Genomic DNA, 24280 nt, shown 5'->3' on the forward strand with positions numbered 1-24280 from the left:
ACCCCAACTACTCAAGCCTTAGTTGTCATCCTTCATTTTTGAAGAGTACCAAAATGATATCGGTATGTTAGAATTGAGTTACATTATGTCCAACTGTGGCTGATCAGACCAACATGAGCTCAGAATGCTCTGCCACAGGTCGGACACAAATAGTTCCTGTGAACTAACTTTGTGCATCTTCCATTTCTTCTCAGCCAGTCCAATTCTGTTTTGCTTATAAAGCCCAGCATCTTCTCTGACGAAGGCACACCATGCTGGGCGGTCCTGTGCCAGTGACTCCATGTCCTACAATTGATTCTAAAGTTCTTGAGAGTGTCCTTGTATCGCTTTTTCTGACCCTTGTGAGCGCTTGCCCCATGTGAGCTCTCCATAAACTAATTTTTGCAAGCTTACATTTGGCGTTTGAGTGACGTGGCTGGCCCAGTGGAGTTGTTCTCTCTGCAGTTCAGATAAAATGTTTGGCAGTTTAGTTTGAGAAAGGACCTCAGTGTCTGGTATTTTATCCTGCCAGATGATCTTCAGAATCTTCCTAAGACAGTTCAAATGGAAGCCCATTGCCCAGGTTTCACAGGTGTGCAATAATGAGAGCAGTGCAACGGCTCTGGAGACCTTCAGTTTGGGAGTCAGTCTAATAGCTCTCTTCTCTCACACTTGCCTTTAGAACCTCCCGAACACCGAGGTAGCTCTAGTAATATTCATCTCATTATCATTATGGACATTCCTGAAAAGTAAACTGCCAAGGTAAGTGAACTTATCCACAGCATTCAAAACTTCTCCATTCACTGTCACTGACAGTGCACATGGGGAGGGTATGATATCAGCTTATGGATAACCTGTGTTTTCTTTCTGTTAATTGTCGGACCAAAATTAGCACAAGCAGCAGAGAACTGATCCATACTTTATTGCATCTCTGCTTTGTAGCCTTAGGAGAATATAGTGGGCCTTTCCAATTGTGTGGGATCTAAACAAAATTTAAAAGAATATTAAATTTAATAAATTTATAAAATTATATAAATTTATATATAATTAAATATATAACATTATAAATTAAATATATATTATATGAATTAAATAAAATTATAAATATAAAATTTAAAATATAAAAGTTATCAAATAATAAAAATTAAATAAATTTCATTATCAGCTCTATTTTTCAAGGGCTGATTTCTGAATGATGAACTAGAAAGGAAAAACCTTAGTCCTATTTCAATAATTAGTTATTAAGAAATAATCTTTCCTCTTATTATAATGTGGAAGTTAAGGGGAAATAACAGGTGTGGGGGGAAGAATGAGTTTTGTTTTAGACTTTTTTTTCCCTCAGTAATATTTTACTTTTCCAATTACATGTAAAGACAATTTTCAACATTCATTTCTGTAAGATTTCCAGTTCTGAATTTTTTCTCCTGATGAAAGATAGGAAAGGGGGAACCCCGTTTGCCGGTGCATAGATAGTAAAATAATCCCATGAGGCGCAGTGTCCCCTGTAGATGAATTCATAGGCCTGAAAATCTAGATTGATAAATAAAAGGTTTATTGTAGAAATTTGGAAGTAAAGCTCAGTTAGAAAGAGCCAGGGCCAGAGGTGGCCTCTGGGCGGGCAGGAACCCTTACATGGCCGGAAGGATACCCTGTTTGGGGGGAAGGGCTCCTGCAAAGAGGGAGATCCTTTGCTCTTTTATACCTAAAGGGGCTTGTGGGCGGTGCCCCAAGTTCTTGGCAGGCTTTTCAGATAAAGAAGAAACTGTGGGGGGTTGGGGAAACCTGAGCAGAGAGTGGGGGCTGAGAAACTCAAGCCAGCTCAGATCCGGTTGGGGGCTGGGCCCAGATAAATCAGAAAGGAATCTTAAAGGGACCTCAACCCCCATCACTCCCTGCCTCCCTTTCCTCCCCCTTCCCCGAGACAGCAAGTAATCTGGCCTAGGTTACACGTGCACATTCATTTCCATTTTGGACATTCATTTTAAGACATTACAGGACATCCGGTTCAGGATGCATGACGTTGAGAAGTCCGGGAGGATGGGGAGGTTTGGAAGGGGTGCTCGGACAGAAGATGTGCCACTGTAGCCTTGCCCAGCAGCAGTGAGGGCCCGTGGGGCCCAGTCAGAACGGCTGCGTTTCGTCGCCTTTGTTCAGGAGCATAAGTGGCCAAGGCCGGGGTTAGGCCGAGCACAAAGAGGGGTCCGAGAGGGCTAGAAGTTGGCTTACCAGGGATCAAGATGGGGAAAGGGGAGTGGCTGCTTCGGGAGGGCGGGCGAGGAGGACTTGGAGGGCAGGGTTTTGTAAGGGGAGGCGGGAGGAGAGGTGAAAACCAGCGGCTTCCAGTTGGGTGCGGAGTTTTTAACCAACAAGCACTTGTAAAGCACCTCAAGGGTCGGGGTCTAGTGTACAAAACACAAAGCAACGAAACCGAGCCAGCCCTCAAGGAGCCGCGCTCTCTAAGGGGCAGGAGGCCCGGTGAGGAAGCCCTGGGCGTGAGGAGAGGCTTGTTTTCCCTCACAGAGGGGCTCAGGATTTGATTCGGGGGCTCAGGAAGCAGAAGGACCACCAAACGGACCGCAGCCCCACGATGGAGAGCCAACTATTCCCTGTCAGCGGGTGATACCATGCCACGCATGCGCATCAAGAACAGTCCCCACCCTCCCAACTACGATTGGCTCTTTCGTGCGTCTGTCGCCCGGAGAGCCAATAGAAAGCGAAGAAAACAAACGCGGTGGGCTCGGTGACCGTTTGAGTTTGGGCGGGCTTGGGCCCGGCAGTCATTTTTCGATTCTTCCTGCCCTGGCCATGGCGGTGTTTCGAGACATGGAGGAGGTGAGCCAGGGACTGCTCGGTCTGCTCAACCCCAACCGGGCCGGTACGCGGGTGCGGCGGCTCCTGGGGCGGCAGGAGCGGATGATCGAGAGGCTGCTGGACACGAAGAAGAACACGCATCGGCTCCTCTCAGGTGCCGGAGCGGGGCGCGAGGGGCGGGGGCGGGAAAGGCGCGAGGCGCAGGCGCGGGGCTCGGGCATGGGGCGGGCCCTGAGCTGATCCCGGCCTGCTCTTCCCTTGCCTCCCATGGAACGGCCAGCTTGGGCTTGTAAGACTCTTAACGGTTTTGTTCCGGCCGGTCTTCCTAGCCTCGCACTGATCTGCAGTCAGTCAGTCAGCAGATATTAGTTGAACACCAGAGTCTTTTCCCATCGAGACATAAAGTAACAAGGCTGGGAGGTCTCCGAGCTGGGGCAGTCCTTAGACCCTCTGGGCCAAACTTCTGTGACAGGCGAGGACGCTGAGGTCCGGCGGGGCGAAGTTGTTGGCGCGGGTCCCGACGGGGGCGGCGCTGAGGGCGGGGCACGGTCCTCTGACGCCAAACCGAAAGCCTTTATAAAACGCTTGTGAAACAAGAAGTTCAAAGACTTGTGCGAAATTAACATTTCCCACCGATAGTATTACTGCCAAATAAAAGTGAATTTTTAAAAATTAATTTTATAATTACAACTTTTTTGACAGTACATATGCCTGGGTAATTTTTTACAACATTATCCCTTGTACTCCCGAATTTTCCCTTCCTCTGCACCCCTCCCCTAGCAGTCCCATACATGTTACATGTGCTGTAGTATATCCTAGGTACAATATCTGTGAGCGGAGCCGAATTTCTTGTTGCCCAGGAAGAATTGGATTCGGAAGGTAAAAATAACCTGGGAAGAAAAACAAAAGTGCAAACAGCTTACACTCATTTCCCAGAGTTCCTTCTCTGGGTGTAGCTGATTCTGTCTGTCATTGATCAAATGGATCTGAATTAGTTCTCTTTGTCGAAGACATCCACTAAAAGTGACTTTTTTACCCAGACACCCCCTTTCCTATTTCTGCTACCTCCGAAAGTAATACTAGCGAATGTTTACATAGCGCTTCCGCTGACATAGTTGCTGTTATTATCCCCGTTTTGGTTGTGCCCTTCATTTAGAAAGGACCGGAGTCGCATCACTGTCAGTCGGTGTGCCCCACTGTGGCTGCTCCGCCACAGGTCGCACCCAAACAGTCCCCGGGAGCGCTGGGCAGCTTCTCCAGCTCCGCTCGGCTCCCGGTTCTCCTGAGCTAATGCAATGCTGGTTCGCTCACAGAGCATGACACCCTCTCTGACGAGGGCCCGCCGTGCTGGGGGTCCTGGGCCAGCTCGTTTTTGCTGACGGCAGTTGGTGTTAAGTAACCTGTCCAGGGTCACACGGTTACTAATAAGAGTTAAATGTCTGAAGACCTGACTCCAGGACCAGTGCTCTGTCTAGCCGTCTCCTAGAGTTGTGACCACCCTGGGAGTGCTCCCTTGTGTGAGTTCCTTGTTTTAAGTGCCCTCTCTGTGATCAGTCTATAGAATTCGTTACCTGACCTAAACCTTGAAGGACAGAAGAAAATTATCTGAGGGTCCATGGATGAAGTACTTCCAAGCCAGCCACGGAATCAGTAATGCCGAGACAGTTACCTGCACTTGTATCATTTTGCTCAGAGTGCAGGCTCAGTGGAGTAGTCAGTGAGCCCAGAGCATCAGCTTCAGCAACTTTAAATAGAATGAGAGTATACAAGCACATAAAATTTCACCAAAAGCAAGTGGGAAAATAAAAAGATACATGTCTAGAAACAGTAACAGAAGGGGAGGAAAAGGACACCTGAGGTGGGTCAAAACAGCAACTGTAGCTTGTTTTTCTTTTCTTTTTTTTAAATTTATAATGGAGATTTTCTTTTATTATTATTATTATTATTTTTGTTAAAGCTTTTTTTACTAATTTTTATAATTATAACATTTTTTTTGACAGTACATATGCATAGGTAATTTTTTTTTTAACAACATTATCCCTTGTACTCCCTTCTGTTCCGAGTTTTTCCCTCCTTCCCTCCACCCTCTCCCCTAGATGACAGGCATTCCCATACATATTAAATATCTTATAGTATATTCTGGGTACAATATACATGTGCAGAACTGAATTTTGTTGTTGTTGTTGCAAAGGAAGAACTGTATTCAGAAGGTAAAATAATCTGGGAAGAAAAACAAACAAACGAAAAATGCTCACAGTTTACACTCATTTCCCAGTGTTCCTTTTCTGGATGTAGCTGGTTCTGTCCATCATTGATCAATTGGAATTGGATTAGCTCTTCTCTATGTTGAAGATATCCACTTCCATCAGAATACATCCTCATACAGTATTGTTGTTGAAGTGTATAATGATCGCCTAGTTCTGCTCATTTCCCTCAGCATCAGTTGATTTAAGTCTCTCCAAGCCTCTCTGTATTCATCCTGCTGGTCATTTCTTACAGAACAATAATATTCCATAACCTTCATATACCATAATTTACCCAACCATTCTCCAATTGATGGACATCCATTCATCTTCCAGCTTCTAGTCACTATGAAAAGGGCTGCCACAAACATTTTGGCACATACAGGTCTCTTTCCGCTCTTTAGTATTTCCTTGGGATATAAGCCCAGGAGTAGCACTGCTGGGTCAAAGGGTATGCACATTTTGATAACTTTTGGGGCATAGTTCCAAATTGCTCTCCAGAATGGCTGGATTCTTTCACAACTCCACCAACAATGCATCAGTGTCCCAGTTTTCCCACAGCCCCTCCAACATTCATCATTATTTGTTCCTGTCATCTTAGCCAATCTGACAGGTGTGTAGTGGTATCTCAGAGTTGTCTTAATTTGCATTTCTCTGATCAGTAGTGTTTGGAGCACTTTTTCATATGAGTGGAAATTGTTTCAATTTCATCATCAGAAAATTGTCTGTTCATATCCTTTGACCATTTATCAATTGGAGAATGGCTTGATTTTTTATAAATTAAAGTCAATTCTCTGTATATTTTGGAGATGAGACCTTTATCAGAACCTTTACCTGTAAAAATGTTTTCCCAATTTGTTACTTCCCTTCTAATCTTATTTGCATTAGTTTTGTTTGTGCAGAAACCTTTTAATTTGATGTAATCAAAATTTTCTATTTTGTGATCAATAATGATCTCTAGTTCTCCTTTGGACACAAATTCCTTCCTCCTCCACAGGTCTGAGAGGTAAACCATCCTATGTTCCTCTAATTTATTTATGATCTTGTTCTTTATGCCTAAATCATGGACCCATTTTGATCTTATCTTAGTATGTGGTGTTAAATGTGGGTCCATGCCTAGTTTCTGTCATTAGCTTGTTTTTCTAACTTGATTGTGCAGGTGGTATGCCCTTCTAACTTTCAGGAGCAGAGCTTGGGGCAGCACTTTTTTGTCAGGGTACTGGCAAGAAGCACAATTTTTCTCTTATCACAGCAAAAAGCCTAAGCCAGAACTTCTCTTGTTGTAGAGAGGTTCTGAGATTCTAAAAAGCAAAAGGAAGAAGAGAGAGCTCTAGGCATAGAGGACAAAGGCAAGAGCACTGGATGTGTCCAGTCTTATTAACTAACAAGTAGCACACAATTTGACTGAAAGGAAAAGCATATGAAGGGGAGTAATGTTTAAAAAAATAAATAAGTAAAACAAAACAAAGCAAAAACTGGGAAAGAGAGACTGGAATTTGATTGTGAAGACTTTTAAGGTAAAGACTTTGTCTTTGATCTTAAAGGAGGGAAAGGGACCCACATGTGCAAAAATGTTTGTGGCAGCCCTCTTTGTTATGGCAAGAAACTGGAAACTGAATGGATGTCCATTATTCAAGGAATGGCTGAATAAGTTATGGTATGTGGATGTTATGGAATATTATTGTTCTATAAGAAATGACCAACAGGATGATTTCAGAGAGAATTGGAGAGACTTACATGAACTGATGCTGAGTGAAATGAGCAGAACCAGGAGATCATTGTACATGACAACAGCATTATTATACGATGATCAATTCTGATGGATGTGGCTCTCTTCAACAATGACATGATCCAGGCCAGTTCCAATGATCTTATGATGAAGAGAGTTAATTGTACCCAGAGACAGGACTGTGAGAACTGAGGGTGAATCACAACATAGCATTTTCATTCCTTTTGTTGTTGTTTGCTTGCATTTTGTTTTCTTGCTTATTTTTTTCCTTTTTGATTTGATTTTTCTTGTGCAGCAAAATAATTGTATAAATATGTATGCATATATTGGATTTAACATATATTTTTACCATGTTTAACATATATTGGATTACTTGCCATCTAGGAGAAAGGTGATGGGAAACTGGACACAAAGTTTTACAAGGGTTAATGTTGAAAATATATCCATGCATATATTTTGAAAATAAAAAGCTTAAAAAAAAGTCATTGAAATTTCATTTCATCAAGAATGCTTGAAAGTTTTCTATTCAATTAAAAATCCATTTTTCTCTTGTATATATACTCTCAGCCTTTCAGGGAAAGCAATTAATCTTAGTTACAGCCTATCTTTTTTTGCTTTTTTTGAATATTGCATTCTAAGATTTTTTTATTTATAGTCAAGATGGAAGGGCTGATTTTTTTTTTTTTTTTGATCTGGAAATTCTGGATTTTGATTATGACATTCTTAGACCATTTTCTCCAGGAGGTGATAAGTAGACTCTATTTTTACTTTGTCTCATAGCTGTAATAAGTCTAAGCACTTTTTGTTTATTATTTCTTGAAACAGAATCCTCAGGTTTTGGGTTGTTGTTGTTTTTGGTTTTCAGGGAATTCAGTGATTCTTAAGTTATTTCTCCTTAACCTTTTTTCCAGAGTAATTTTTAAAATATTAGATATTTTAATTTCTTCTTTTTTAAGAATCTTTTTAATATTCTTAATCTTATAGAGTCAGATTTCTGTTTGGCCTATTCTAATTTACAATGAATCTGTTATTTGAATAAGATTTACCACTTTCTCTTCTAACCTATTTATTGTTCCAATTCTTCCCTCTGGGATTTTTATTTCATTTTTTAAAAATCTCTTTCATTAAGGAAACAATTACATTCTCAATTTATGGCTTTTATACACTTCCACTTTTGCAGATTTATTTTACAATAAAAGTGAATTTAGTAAGAATCAATAATATCTTTCTGACAGTTTTGAGAGCTTATAATATAGTTGAACAATTCTTCATGTATTTTTCCTTAAAAATTAGATGAGTTTTAACATAGACATTTTTGGAGGAAGTATTTTTTATACTGTTATGAATTGATCACAATTATTTTTTACCTTTTTGTTATAAGAAATTATGTTAATATTATGTTGTATGAGTAATTTTCTTTTCCTGTTAATTGTACCTATTTCATTTCTCTTGGGGAAAAAAATAAATATTTTCCAAATTAAAAAAAAAATCTCTTTCATTTCTTGTAGGTATTCATATAGCCCTTATTTTTTTCTCACTTAATAGTATTTTATTTTTTCCAATTACATGTAAAAGTAGTTTTCAACATTCATTTCTGTAGGATTTGTGAGTCCTAAATCTTTTTCTGTTACTCTTTTCCCTCTCCCCCTCCTCCCCACAGCAAACAATCTGATCTAAGAAAAAAACCATGAGAAAGGGAGGAAAAAAAAGGGAAAAATAGTTTGCATCAATTCATATTCAATTTCCATAGTTCTTTCTCTGAATGTGGATACCATTTTTCCATTCCAAGTCTATTGGAATCGTCCTGAATCACCATATTGCTGAGAAAGAGCTAAGTCTGGCATAGTTGATCATCAGACAATCTTGTTACTGTTTGCAATGTTTTCCTGGTTCTATTCATTTCAGTCAGCATCATTTCATGTAAATCTTTCCAGGTTTTTCTGAAATCATCCTGCTCATCATTTCTTTTTTTATTATTATTATAACTTTTTATTGACCGAACATATGCCTGGGTAATTTTTTATGTTATCCCTTGCACTCACTTCTGTTCCGACTTTTCCCTTCCCTCCCTCTACCTCCTCCCCTAGATGGCAAGCAGTCTTATACATGTTAAATATGTTAAAGTATACCCTAGATATAATATATGTGTGCAGAACCTAACAGTTATCTTGTTGCACAGGGAGAATTGGATTCAGAAGGTAAAAATAACCTGGGAAGAAAAACAAAAATGCAAGCAGTTTACACTCATTTCCCAGTATTCCTTCTCCGCGTGTAGCTGATTCTGTCCATCATTGATCAATTGGAACTGAATTAGATCTTCTCTTTGTCGAAGATATCCACTTCCATCAGAATACATCCTCATACAGTATTGTTGTTGAAGTGTGTAATGATCTCTTGGTTCTGCTCGTTTCATTCAGCATCGATTCATGTAAGTCTCTCCAAGCCTCTCTCTATTCATCCTGCTGGTCATTTCTTATAGAACAATAATATTCCATGCAAACAAAATTAGAAGGGAAGCAACAAACTGGGAAAACATTTTTACAGTTAAAGGTTCTGGCAAAGGCCTCATTTCCAAAATATATAAAGAATTGACTCTAATTTATAAAAAAACTAAGTCATTCTCCAATTGATAAATGGTCAAAGAATATGAACAAACAATTTTCAGATGATGAAATTAAAACTATTTCCACTCATATGAAAGAGTGTTCCAAATCACTATTGATCAGAGAAATGCAAATTAAGACAACTCTGAGATACCACTACACACCTGTCAGATTGGTCAAGATGACAGGAAAAAATAATGATGAATGTTGGAGGGGATGTGGGAAAACTGGGACACTGATGCATTGTTGGTGGAGTTGTGAACAAATCCAACAATTCTGGAGAGCAATCTGGAATTATGCCCAAAAAGTTATCAAATTGTGCATACCCTTTGATCCAGCAGTGTTATTACTGGGCTTATATCCCAAAGAAATACTAAAGAAGGGAAAGAGACCTATATGTGCCAAAATGTTTGTGGCAGCCCTTTTTGTAGTGGCTAGAAACTGGAAAGTGAATCACTGCTCATCATTTCTTATAGAACAATAATATTTCATTATGCTCATACACCATAACTTATTCAGCCATTCCCCAATTGATGGACATCCCCTCAATTTCCAATTCCTTGCCTCCATAAAAAGCTTTGCCATAAGCATTTTTGCACATGTGGGTGCTTTTCCTTTTTTTATAACCCCTTTGGGATACAAGCCCAATAGCGTCATGCTTTCCTTATAGATAATCCATTTTTTGATTTGATCCTCACAGTTGTTAGAGTTGTTCTGTTGTAGGTTCTAGAATTTTTTGGTATCTCTGGGTTTATAAATCATTATAGTTGTTGGTATTTTCTATGTGGTCATATATCTAACTTCATTTCCTGAATTGGCACAGAGTGCCAGGGCCAGACTTTGCCACTGCTATACTTTGGGTGACTGTCCACCTTGCTTGGTCTCAGCCTGGGTCACCGGTTTATGCACTGACCCAGGAAGCATCTACTCTAAAATCACTGACAAGCTTTAGGGCTCCTCTACACCCCCCCAGGTTTTGGGGGCTCAAAAAGGGCTAGATCTTCAGAGCACTGTGGTGATGGTATATGAATGTAATGGAATATTATTATGAGAAATAATGAGCAGGCAGATTTCAGAAAAACTTGGAAAGATTTCTATGAATTGATACTGAGTGAAATGAGTAGAACCAGGAGAATATCGTACAAACTAACAGCAAGATTGTGTGATGAACTGTGTTTGACTTAGATCTACTCAACAATACAGTGATCCAAGGCAATTCTAATAGACTTGTGATGGAAAATGCCATCTACATCAAGAAAAAAAACTGGAGATTGAATGTAAATCAACATATGCCACATTCATTTTTCTTCTGTTTTTTCTCTCCCATGATTTTTCCTATTTGTTTTAATTTTTCTCTCCCAATATGATTCATAAAGAAATATCTATTAAAATAAATAAATTTAAAGTTGGGGAAAAAAAGATTATAGATCTGGTGCTAGAGGGGACCATAGAAACCATGTAGACTAACCCTCTCATTTTGCAGCTGGGGAAAATGAGGCTTATGGTGGTCAATGATTTGTCAATATAACAGTTAGGAAGCTGTCAGATGTACAATTTAAACTCTGATGCTCTGAGGAAAAAAAAGTTAACTAAAACAGAAAACTGTCACTATTTTCATGGAGTTTATAATATAACCAGAGGAATTTATTATGTACAAATATTTAAAATAAAAATAATAACTAACACATTTAATATATATATGGCATTGCCTGTCATCTAGGGGAGGGAGTAGAGGGAGGGAGGGGAAAATTTGGAAAAGTGAATACAAGGGATAATCTTATAAAAAAAAATTACCCATGCATATGTACTGTAAAAAAAAATTATAATTATAAAATTAATAAATATTATTTTAAAAATAATATATAAGTTCAAAAGAAACCTTATATTGGATTGCTTGCTGTCTTGGGGAGAGATATGGTAAAGGAGGAAGGGAGAACAAATTTGGAATTTAAAATCTTAAAAAAATTAATGTTGTAAACTTTATTTCCATATAATTGGGAAAAAATAAAATACTAATAAGGGGGGAGAATGAACTTTTTTTCCCATTCTTTTATGTATCTACAAATGTTCATAATTGAAAATCAGAATGATAAAAGGAAAAGAAAAAATAAAGGAATATCAATTTAGCAGTTGGATGTAGGATGGTTTGAGGAAGAGAGAGTGTGGGAGTAAGAAAATCTAAGTGATATTAGGAGGCTATCAGCTATTGAATTAGTACAGGGAAGAGGTGATGAGAGACCGGGATATCTTTGAGAGGAGGTGTTACGGGATCAGAATCACCAAAACTTGACAGCTAACTAGATATGAATAGTGAGGAGGCCAGGAGCACTCAAGGATTGCACGTCTGGGTGACTGGAAGGATGGTGATGAAGTGAGGTGAAGAAGTGGAATAGACTTAGAGAGAATGTTTTGTACATGTTGTATTGGATATTCCTGTGTTATCTTGATAAAGAAATGGTGTAAGCAGTTTTTCACATGGAGCTGCAGCTCAGGAGAGACTTGAGAGATGTGGATTTGATAGTCTTCTGCATAAAGATGACAATTAAATATAGGGGACTGTTGAGCTCCCTAAAAGACACAATAGAAGAGAATTAAAGAGGATGTAAGACAGAGCCCTGGAGTAAATAAATACCTTCAGAAAGAGGGGAGGTTGGATGTGGCGGTATCCTGTTGTTTATCCTGGGCTCTGGAAGAGCACCATGACATCAGGGAGGCAATGCCCTGACATGCAGGTGAATTGGATTTGAGGGAGGGCTGGGCAAAGTCCCCTGCCTCACTTTCCCCTCCAGAACTATCTGGATCCAGTGGCCAGAGATAGATCAGGACGACTGGAGATGGCAGAACAGTGGGGGGCCAGAGGAGGCACCCAGGCTATCCCAGGGAAGTCACTGGTTATCCTGGAAAGGAAAATGAGAAGAAATTGTCAGGGAAGGAACTATGGGGAGAAATAGGAAAAAACTCAGGGAGAAAAGATTGTCCAGAGGAGGAGTTCCTTGGTTATTAGAACAAACAGGCCACTGGAAGTAGCAATTAAGAAATCATTGATAAACTTGGGAAAAGCAGCTTCAGTGAGTGAAGTGCTGCAGTTTGAAAGCCAAAATGCAGGGAACTAAGTGGGAGATGAGTAAGTAGGAACAATCAGTGGGGACAGCTTTTTTATAACCTAGGAGCTTGTCTGTAATGAGAAGGGCAAAGTGGGGCAGAGAGAGTCCAAGAGACCTGGGCATATTTGTAGGGAAAGAACCAGTCAATTAGAAGATATTGAAGTTTAGAGTAAAGAGAAAACTTTTCCTACTACACCATACAGAAGTCTTTGGCACATGAATCCATCCCCAAAGCATCCCCTAATGGTGCCTAGAACCCAGAGAAGAATCCAATAAAATACTAAATTTAAGAAATCAAGTCCTTCAACCCAAGTGCCACTTAACTATCAGTTCCTTTCTCCCTCCCTTCATTCCTTCCCTGCTAAGGTCTGTAGAAGTGTGACATTATTATTACAGCCTAGAAAATGGGGATACTTGATAAATAGGGATGATTAAAGGGAAGGAAACACAGAATAGGTGAAGGAGGTTAGTAAGTTAGGATCTTAGAGATTCCAAAGTGCTAAACTGGGAGTTAGGAGAAAATTGAGTTCAGCTACTGGCTCTGATACACCTTAACCCCCAGCTTCCCTCTCTCTAAAAATGGAGATAGTGACCCTTTCACAGTATTTGTTAAGAGACTTAAAAGAGATAATGTATATAATATCAATCAATATACATTTATTAAGTATATGCTATGAAACATATTAAGTGTTACAATGTACTGCACTAAGTGCTAGTGATAGAAAAAGAGGCCCAAAAAAATGGACTCTGTCCTCAAGTAGATCATAATCACATCATGCAAACATGTATATCCAAAGTAAGCTATATACAGAAGAAATAGAAAATAATTAATAAACATTTTACAAACCTTAAGAGCCATATTTCAGGTGCAGTTATTACTCTCCTGTCTCCTCTTAAGAACTTTGAATGTTGGAGAACTTCACTCTCTCATGAAGCAGCCTATCCTATTTTGGGACAGCTCTAATAATTAGAAAAATTTTCCTTCTCTCCAGCCAAATTTTCTGCAATTTCCACCCATTATTACTAGCTCAGCCCTCCAGTCCAAGAAATAGCCTAACTTCTCTTCCAAGCACTAACCTTTATATGCTTGAAGACTTACAGATTCATTTGCTCATAGCCATATGACTAGTAGAAGTCAGGTCGCAAATGTAGGTCCTTTCACTCCAAACTCATTATTCTTTCTCCTTATAAGGAGCTGCTTACCCTGATCATAATTTGTATACTGCCAACTAAGTTCCACTCACAAGGGAGGCAAGCTGAAGCAGCAAGGCCCTCTGAGGGAAAATCAGAGAATAGGGGATGGGAATATATATTTATTAAGTGCCTACTACTATGGGCTAGGCACTGTACTAAGCACATTATAAATGTTATCTTTTACTAATATTCAATGTTTTAGTAGCACTTTAATATGACTTTATTTGATACTCACAGCAGCCCTGGGAGGCAGATGTTACTATTATCCCAATTTTACACTTGAGGAGACTGACGTAGACAACAGTTAAGTTACTTGCCCAGGATCACACAGCTAGTAAGTATCTAAGGTTGAATTTGAAGTCAGGACTTTCTGACTCTAGGCCCAGGTCTTTATCTGTGAAGCTCGAGTTAGCTCCCTGTTAACCTCAGGATCAGCCAGAGTCAGGATCAGCAAAAGTCCTTAGTCTTTAGGGGGAGAAGTGAAGGGGATCACTCATGCTCTCCACCAATTGACCTCCCTTCTTATTGTCCTCCTCCAAAGTGGCTCTGGCTTGTCTTACTCCACCTCCTAATCCTTCCCACAATTCTCTGTATATACCAAAAGATCGAGTCAGTACAGAATAGTGAGAAGGGCCATTTTCCAAGCATAGGGAGTAGAGTATTGCCCAATAGGTAATTAGCCTTAGGTGTTCAGTTGTCTGATTCCAGTGCACCTATTCAGAGTTTCAGCCCTTTACATTTATCCACTGTGCCACCTGCTAGAAGGGAGACAGCATGTGGCAGGAGATCAAGTCATTATCACTACCTTGACCATCATCTCCTTTCAGATCCTGAAGGAGGTAGCCAGAAACCTGAGCCCAAGAGCCCTAGGAATAGTGACATTAAATAATAAAATCAGAGAAAGACCATCTGCTTTGCTGTTTTGTTATTAAGAGCCATGGAACCTTTCCATCCAGTTTACAACTGGAATCTTCACTATGTGTGATCTTTCCCATTAGAATGTGAACTCCATGTTCCCTATGCTCAGAAAACTACTAAAATTCTAATATTCTTTAACCCAGAAATAATGCTACTATATCTTTACCCCCAAAGAGAGCAAAGAAAAAGGAAAATAACTCATATATACAAAAATATTTATATTACATCTTTTTTATGTAGGGATGCTCATCAATTAGGGAATAGCTGAACAAATTGTAGCATATGATAGAATACTATTGTGCTGTAGGAAATAATGAAGAGGATGATTTCAGAAAAACATGGATAGACTTGTATGAATTGATGCCAGATGAAGTGAACAGAAGCAGAACATTGTACAGAAAAAGAAATATTGTAAAGATAACGCCGAAAGATTTAGCTACTTTGAACAGTACAATAATTAAAAATATTTCCAAAGAACTCATGATATAAAATGCTATACATCTCCAAATTATGAACTAATGGATCAGAATGAAAATTGAAGCACTTTTTTCCTCTTTTTCTTTTTTCTGGAACATAGCTAATGTAGACTTTTTGTGTGACTTCATTTTTTTTTATTATAACTTTTTATTTACAAGATATATGCAATGGGTAATTTTTCATCACCGACAATTGCAAAATCTTTTGTTCCAATTTTTCCTCTCCTTTCCTCCACCCCCTTCCCCAGATGGCAATACATATTAAATATGTTAAAGTATATGTTAAATACATATATGTATACCTGTCCATATAGTTATTTTGCTGCACAAGAAGAATTGGACTTTGAAATAATGTACAATTAACCTGTGAAAGAAATAAAAAATGCAGGCGGACAAAAATAGAGGGATTAGGAATTCTATGTAGAGGATCACACTCATTTCCCAGAGTTCTTTCGCTATGTGTAGCTGGTTCTATTCATTACTGCACAATTGGAACTGATTTAGTTCATCTCATTGTTAAAGAGGGCCACGTCCATCAGAATTGATCATCATATAGTATTGTTGTTGAAGTATATAATGATCTCCTGGTCTTGCTCATTTCACTCAGCATCAGTTCATGCAGTGACTTCATTTTGTAATGGATTTTGTATTTCTTGCTATCTCAGTGAAAGGATGGGAAAGGGAGAGAATTTAGAATTGAAAATTAAATTAAATTAGAAAAAGAGAAAAAGACCTCTTGTTTGTGCTGTGCATTTCCCATACTAGTTTTCTGAGTACTTGTTTTCTCAGAAGGAAGAGCAACCTTGGCTATTTACTATTTTTTTTAATTAAGCATCTGATATTAAGTGTACCCTTTTTTGTCTGTCTGCAGAGGTCCTTTCTATGGAGGAAGATGTGGCCCAGAAACTTATTGATGAGGAAGAAACAGCTCAACATGTTGAATCCAAGTTACAGAAAGTTGAATCTGAGCTTCAGAAGACCACTGAAAAGGATGCCAGTCTAAAGACTGATCTCCAATATCCTTGTCATTTATTTCTTCTTTTAAAATATTGTATTCGTTTTACTTTAAAATCACTGTGCCTTTCTATTAATTACCTTCATGCCTAGAGAATTTCCCTTATAATAAATAACTAGGCATAGGGACTTGATCTTTGATTTCATTGATATAGGAAATCCCTTACTGAGAAAGCTCCCTCAACTGTTATAGGCCAGAACTTGAAACAAGGTACTAAGTGGAATTGAGGAGACAATGATTAAATCTAGTTTAACATTGATTTAATCTTACAACAAATAATGGTTTCTTAGTGATATGATGATTGGTGTATATTCAATGTGGAGGATATAAACTAGAAGCCTCAGCCAGAGAGATTTAGAGAGACAAGCAGACAGAAGGCTGGAGCACAAACCCTTGGACTCAGACATATTTATCCCATCTCACACCACCTTGGTGGCAGGCTCTCCTCCTTCACTTCTCCACTGAAACCAAGACTCAGGAAGGCCCCCAGAAAACTAGCAGAACCCCAAGTGAAGGAGCTAAGACTTTGAAGGAGAGTAAAGGATTTGGACTTTACTGATGAACTTCTGATGATTACTGAACTGAAATGAGGGCTGCTCCCAGAGACCCCAAGATAACCTCAATAGAGAACATTACATTTTAAAGAGAACATTACATTTTGGCACCCAATGTGGGACCAAGAACCTTCATCTGTGACCCAGAAATTAGGGTGAGTACAAAAATAGACAAGGAAACTTTGTTAAAGGGCTAAAGTAGTACTTCAGCTAAAATGGGACAGATTTTTAGAAAACAGCCTTCTTTTCCAATTCAAGGAAAATGTGTAGAAAGAATTGTCAGGGTTATGAAAAGTCAAGGTTTGATTGTAACTTGGGAGCAGATCATTGAACTTTTAGAAACAGTACAGTTCACATCACTTTGATTCTCTAAGGAACCAGACAAGTGGAAATTAGTAGGAGAGCAACTATGTCAATACTATAGTGATAATGGACCTGACTCAATTTCCAAAGAAACACTTTATACATATAATTTAATACAACTGGCTTTAAGAAATTATATAAGTATTAGAATAAGAAAAAAAGAGAGAGAGCAGGAAGGGGAGGATCCAGATAAATTAGGTGAAAAGGATGAAGAATCAAGTAAGAAGGGATTTAAGTACAATTCTGAGTGTAGTGCTTCACAGCAGAAGCCATTAGGGCATTCCCTATCCCCTGACCTACTTCCCTCAATTAACCCTTCATGGGTGGAGGGAGAAGGAGGAAGGGAAGAGGCAGTAACACAATCAGCATCACCTATGAAGCAGCCTATGATAAGATTACAAAAGGCATTGGTTAAGACAAAAAATGAAGGACAGGATGTATCTGATTTAATAATGCATACCTTGTGATTGAAGAGCTTAACTCTTTAGGTCAAAAAAGGAGAAGATAGACTCCTTTTGATCTGGAAAAAAAATTAGGGATTTGAAAAAGGATTGCATTCTTTATGGGGCTACATCGTCTTATGTTAAGATGTTACTAGAAAGGTAAACTTATGAAATCTTAACCCTTAGTGATTGGAAATTCATAGCAAGGACATGTTTAGAATCTGGACAAAACTTCTTGTGGCTTTTGGAGTATCAAGAATTATGTAGGATTCAAGCCCAATGCAATAAGCAAACTGAAGTTAATACTCCAATCACCTTTGACCAACTAGCAGGTGGTGAAGATCAGTACACAGACAATTCAACACAGACTAATTACCCCATAGCAGCATATGAGCAAATTGCTACTGCTGTAATCAAAGCTTGGTGCTTCCTCCCAGGGAAAGATTGAGGGGAAGCCTTCACAAAATGAACCTTTTGCTGATTTTGTGGGATGTTTGCAGACAGCTGTCATAAGAACTATTGGAGAAAATGCAGCTACAAGAATAATGATCAGACAACTGGCTAAGGAAAATGCTAATGGGATTTGCAGAAGAATTATATGGGGATTAGACAAAGATGCTCCTTTAGAGGAGATCATAAGACACTGTGCCACAGTAGGCACAAATGCTTATTATACCCGGACTATGATGAACAAGGGAAGACAGGGTCCCTCTTGGCAAGGGGCTTCTAGAGAAACTTGTCGATGTTTTCAGTGCAGAAAAAATTGGACATCTGAGAGCTCAGTGTAGGCAAAGAAATAGTGTGAAAAGACAGAGTGAGAGAAGACCTAAAACCTTATGTCCAAAATGCCACAAGGGCTTCCACTGGGCCTCAGAGTGTAGATTGATCCAGGGAAATGAGAGGTGGGCCCAGCTCCAAAATATCAAACAAAAGACAGGTGGAACATGATGGCAGCCAAGGTTACACCTTTAGAAGTTCAGGACTCTGATGTGATCAATCAGCAGAAAAGCAATCAGATGGCAGAAAGGGATTACTATTGGAGAGAATGAGAATATAGGCTTTTTTAACCTGACAGAAGGGCAGTGTCCAATGCAAGCAGCTCCAATGTAATTGCCAGGTGATGAGGAGAAATCTAGAAAGTGGTAAATAGAAGGGACCAGATAGGTTAACTGCTTGGGAGAAAGGGTTTGCTTGTATCTGTACAGATGGAAAAGGAATCAGATGGGTGCCAACGAGCACCTAGAGAGAGACAGAAAAAAAGAGGAAAATATCAAAACAAAGGAGAAGACCTAAGAAACATCTGATACTGATAGAGCATGGCTGATAATGAGACTGTTAGAGAATTTTAAAACCAGCAGGAATCATTGGGTTTTCTGAGATAAAAAAAAATTGTTAATAAGACTGATACAGAACTTCAAACCAACAGGAATTATTGGATTCATGGCACATGAAATAATGGACAATAGACATATGTGTTTTCCTAAGAGTATAAACTCTTTGTACTCTTCAAATATCATCATTCCTTAATTTTCTTTGCTACTTCAGAAAGTACTGCTAAAATATTTTTGGAAATATGAAACTTTTCCCTTTGTCTTTGACCCCCTTGGAGTATATGCCTACTAGTAGAATTATTAGCTCAAATAACTTTAATTAGATTTTTAAAGTATAATTCTCAATTATTTTCCAAAAGTGTTGAAACAGTTTAAAGTTCCATCAGTACACTGGTGCACTCATTTTCCCATAGCCCCTCCAACATTTATCATTTTCATCTTTTGTCATCTATATTAGTTTGGAAGTGAGGTAAAACCTCATTTGCATTTATTTTATTAGCGATCAGGAGGATTCTTTCAAATAGTTGCTAATAGCTTATATTTCTTCTTTTGATGCCTGTCTGGTCAAACTCTGACCATTTATCTGTTGCGATGGCTTCTAATATCCTTTCCCACAAGCTTGAATTCAGAGCCAATTTCCAGCAAAGACTTGTCCTTTGAAATATAGAGTTTCTTGTGGATTTTGAAGATGGTCCTCATATTAGATATAATATTGTGATTTTGATAAGATCAAGGGAATATTTTAAAAATGAATAGCTCTATGACAAATATGGAAATATATTTAGAAGAATGCAAGAATGCACATGTTTAACCTATATTGGATTTCTTGCTGTCTAGGGAAGGGGGTAGGATGAAAGAGGGAGGGAGAAAACTTTGGAAACCCTGATTTTTCAAAGGTGAATGTATTTGCTATTAAAAATGTTTTTAAAAAAGAAAATGAGACCAGGAAAAAAAAAAAAGAATATTCTTTAACTACCTGTTGTATTCTATTGACAAAAGAACTGGAAGAACTCAGAGAAATGGAACAAGACCTCATGAAAACAGAGGGACAAATGGATGAAGATTCAACTGTTGTTATCCCTTCAGCTATGTAAGTCCCATAATGTACATCACCAGGAAGCCGTAGTTAAGTTAAATGTGATGTATTTGACCATAATAAAATGGCCTCCATTTTCAGCAGAGATTCTTAGCATTAAGTCTCACTTTGGTGCCTCATCATGGTATGGGGGTGACTGTGGGGTCTCAAGGGCACTACCAGTGAAGCATGGACTCTGTCAGGTCTTACCAGGGTGGGCCCCAGAGCCAGTCATCCAGAAGATTGGCTACCACAGCTCATGAAACTCTCTAAACTTGGGAGAATGGAGAGCAGAGCGGAAGGAACCTTGGCGGCCATCTCGTCTGATCCCTCTCGTTTTATAAATGGCAAACCTGAGGGCCAATAGGTTAAGGGATTGATGTGTCTTTGAGTGGGTGAAACTATGCCACTCCTCATAACTTGGAACTAAAATATTAACACTTCCAGTCACCAAACTTTTTCTGTTTTTCTTTCGCAGATACCTGTCTCAACTTTATCATCGAGTCAGTAAAATTGAGTGGGATTATGAATGTGAACCGACCATGATCAAAGGCAGTATCCTTCTCTGACTATCAAGGGACCAAGGATCCAGTGGGAGGGGTTGTAAACAGAAATTTGTTTTCCTTTACTCTGGCTCTTCAGTTCATCATGGCCCCAACATTGCCCAGCCCATTCATTTGGACAGCACCCAGCACTCTAAGAAGTTTATCAGTGACTATCTCTGGAGCTTGGTGGACACACAGTGGTGACCATCCGGAGGCCTCACTTTGTGTGGTGGGGGGGGGGGGTGAAAAAGGGGCAATGTGAAGTGAGAGGTTTTAGGATGGTAATTGTAAAGAAGTTTGTTTCAGCAAGATGTGGTTTTCTTTGTTCCTTTAAATTAAATCTATTTTTGCTTTTGCTTTGTATGAGATCATAATCGCTACCTTTGCTTTTTTTTTTTTTTTTTTTTTTTAAACTTCAGCTAAAGTATAATAGCATCTACTTTAGCCCCGTTCCACTTCAAGTGTGTTTCTTGTGAACAATATATTGCAGGATTCTGGTTTTTAATCTAACCTACTATTTGCTATTTACAGGCAAGCTCATCTAATTCACAGTTATGAATACTGTATTTCTCTCCTTTTTCTTCTTTCACTGTTTCCTTCTTCACTGGTGTAATAGAGGAATTTAGGGAGGATTTGAACCCAAGATTTCACCTTAACATTATAGTCAAGATAGACCAACTTGTCAGCTCCCTGAGAATAAATGGCCACTTGAGACCTCAAGTCTTCAGATTAGGCTGCACAGAAAGGGCTACACCAACATTGGAACCATGATTAGCAAGGGCAGGTGCAGAGTCATTTCTTAGCTTCTGCTTTGCTATCCACTACTGCCAGGAGATGGCACTAAGAACAAGGTCCTGAGTCCCATTCTTCTCTTGTTCTTTCAGGAATTTTAGGCAAAGCAGTAACTAGCACTTATTAAGTACCAGCTATGTGCCAGGTACCATGCAAACCTCTGGAGTCTATTGTATTTCTGTCAGCCCCAACATGGGACTCAAGAGTTCTGGAAGAATAGTAATGATTTAATTTCCCAAATGACTCTCTGCCCAACAGGGAAGCAAAGAATTCAAGCCTATCTCAGGGGACTGGGTGTTACATTAAGAAATTAGCATTTAATGATTCCATTTTTCCTTTAACTACCATTTTGTGAGACAATTTCTGCTGCTTGTAAGTCATGCAGTTTTGGAGAAGTCACAAGATCATTCCCCCTTCCAAGAGGAATGTCACAAAACGACCTCCTCTCCCTCTCACCTCAATGTCTCCAGAAACCCTCCACCACTGAGAAACCAGATGTCTCTATGGCTATAATCCTGTTTTTCACTCCCTCTAAACTGGGTCTTAACTGTATAGAAACCAAACTTCAGGGTCCTTGACTACAGAAAGCCTTGGTCCCAATTTGTTTTGCAGCTGCATATGTTCTTAAATAGTTTGGATGAAACTTGTTTCCTTTATTCCATAGTAAACAAAGAATTAAACCTAACCCAGGGGATGTGGCCCACAGAGATAGTAGGCCGGTTCCCAAGGGATGAGTTTTAAAAGTATTCAAGGTTATCAGCCTCCCGAGCCTGATTGAGTTATAGCTGGGGATTACCTGAGCCCAAAGACCTAATGCTTCAGACTCGCACGTCCTGGCCAGCTTCTACTCCATGGGAGAGGAGGCGAGGAGGAGTGCCCATCGCCTGAAATCTGCTGACTGGGAGATCAAAGTCAGGGTTGCAGGACGTGTGCCGGGGCCTGGCGGGGCCCAGAGACGTGCAGAAGGCAGGAGGGCCCGGAATGTACAAGGGCTGAGGAATGAGGCTTGGTCTACTCCCCAGCCCCAATGTGGGAGCTGCCTCTTCCCCAAGGACAGCCGGGAGGAGGGGCCGATGTGCAGGCTCTGACTCAGACGGGGCTGCTGACCCTCTTAACAGGCTGGGGCGGGCTCCCCCCACCCGCCTCCGCACCCTGGCCCAGGATCTGGGACTGCCCTCACTCGAGGGAACCCCCAAGCTAGCCCCCCAAAGCCTCAGACGAACAGAGCTGGGCTCTGAACGTCCCCGGGGAAGCACTGGATCTGGGCGCACCTTCAGCCTGGGCAGCTGCTCACCTCTGACTAATGTTTATTCTGCATGAGTCACATCCCGTCCCTGGGGGTCGTGCTGGCCCCACCCACATACTTCACTTCACATACTAGCTCTTCCAGGGGCCTGGACTCGAAAACAGCGGATTTAGAACTGGAGGGCTTCTTAGGGACCCGCCAGCTCCATTCCTGCATGAGTGTGGAGGGCATAGGAACTGGGCTATTATCAGACCAGATCTGGAGTGTCTGAGGGCCGGCCTTGGGCTCACTGCTCTCTACTGGAGGCTCCTCTAGGGCTTAGGGTGGCCTGGCTCCCATGGAGCTGGGTTGGGCCGGCCTTTGGGCTCGAGGCACTGGGGTTGGGAAACCCTTCCTGGGGTGGAGCAGTGACCCCACTACTAGTGGGGGATTGTCCCTGCCTTCACACCCGTGTCTGCCCGGGGCCCCCTCTGACTGCTCTGAACTAACCCTTGGCTTGGCCAGCAGGGGTGGGGCAGGGGAAGAGTCTGTCAGGAAATGTGCAACTTAAAACCTGCTTGGGCCCTCGGGAGAGGAGCCCTTCTCCGCTACCCCTACCCCAATAATGTCTCCTCTCCTAGGGCTTGGGTCGGGTATCGGGCAGCAGCCACTGCTGTCCTAGACAGCTGTCCCTTCGGGTATCTGGGCTCTTTGTGCCCCCAGGAACCACCTAGGCTGGCTCTGCGAAAGATAGGGTTCAGAGCCCTCCCTCCCCCCCCCAGGTGTTCTGTTGCTTCAGTAGGATGGAAAGGCAAAGCTTCCATGGAAGTGGGAACAGAGGCCTGGTTTAAGGGACAGTGTCATATCCAGGGCAAAGGAGAAGGAGAGGGGGAAAGCATTTAAAAACTTTGGGGCCACAAGCAAATTCTGAGTCATTTTCTTCCTGGGGGCTGTGGAGTCACTGAGTTCTAGGATGAAAGAAAGTCAGTCACTAATAGTCCCTCTTCTTCTGTCTTGCTGCCTTCTCTTCCACCTGTGTCTCACTCCCCCCCCCTCCCCTCTTTCCAAGAGCCCAGGAGTCTCTGAGCTAAGGCTGCAGAGCAGGAGTCTGGAGCTCAGCCCGGAGAGCACTGGTTACTGGTCAGAAAGTGGGCGCTGCCCTTGCAGGGAGATGAGAGCTCAGGATCCTGCCTTTGGCTCTGACTGGGCCCAAGCCCAAGGTGTTCCCTCCACATTGAGAGGGCCTGTCTGGTGCCCTTGTGTACCTAGAATTCCCTCCCACCAAGCACCTGTGGCCCTTTTGCCACTACCATGAATGACTCACCCAGGCCTGCTCTCCACATGCTGCTTCAGGTCCTGGATTTATTTACTTGGCCCTACCCAATCCCTTTCAGCAGGCCCTGTTCTACTGGAACTCAGGAATTCTGTCATTCTTTAACCAGAGCTCCGTGCCTCCCCCTCCCTAATGTTCCATACCTTTCCCCCCTGATTCACATTTTCAGTTCAATAGGGGACCTTCTGCCAATAGAGGATCTTCTCGAGAAAAGCAATAATTCTCTTTGCTTGCCCACATTTATGTGTTACAAGAGAGATTTTTTTTTTGTAATGCCGGAGAAACAGGCAAGATAGAGATTAGAGAGTTTTTAATATTTTATTTGAATGAAAGAGATTTACTGGGACCAAATAGATCCAGGGTTTGGTCCCAGAGCTGAATGAGGCTATGGCCTCCAAGAATCCAGCTTCCAGCCAGCATTCAGAAGCCAATGTGAGTTCTCCATGACATATTTATACACTGTAACTAAACAAAGGGGGAAGGGGTGGAGTCCAAACTCTGGTGAGGGGGAATCTCCAAGCAGGAACCATCAAGCCTGAAGCCCAGC

General features: G+C 40.7%; 1 protein-coding gene and 1 long non-coding RNA gene across 2 annotated transcripts; one reads left to right on the forward strand and one right to left on the reverse strand.

The window, feature by feature from the left end:
* Positions 1-1510: 1510 nt before the first annotated feature.
* On the reverse strand, positions 1511-13638 carry LOC141566707 (uncharacterized). Its single transcript, XR_012489376.1, has 4 exons — positions 13317-13638; positions 11998-12262; positions 4362-4534; positions 1511-3434 (listed from the first exon to the last, which is right to left on the reverse strand). It is a non-coding gene; the product is annotated as an uncharacterized LOC141566707 (long non-coding RNA).
* Positions 1517-20746, forward strand: SPC24 (SPC24 component of NDC80 kinetochore complex). The gene is made up of 5 exons (XM_074311653.1): positions 1517-2944; positions 15929-16073; positions 19749-19853; positions 20317-20393; positions 20481-20746. The coding sequence occupies exons 1-5, from the start codon at positions 2785-2787 to the stop codon at positions 20585-20587; spliced, it is 594 nt and encodes a 197-aa protein (XP_074167754.1). The 5' UTR covers positions 1517-2784; the 3' UTR covers positions 20588-20746.
* Positions 20747-24280: the final 3534 nt, after the last annotated feature.

The sequence above is a fragment of the Sminthopsis crassicaudata genome, chromosome 1 (genome assembly GCF_048593235.1).
Source record: "Sminthopsis crassicaudata isolate SCR6 chromosome 1, ASM4859323v1, whole genome shotgun sequence".
Lineage (NCBI taxonomy): Eukaryota > Metazoa > Chordata > Mammalia > Dasyuromorphia > Dasyuridae > Sminthopsis > Sminthopsis crassicaudata.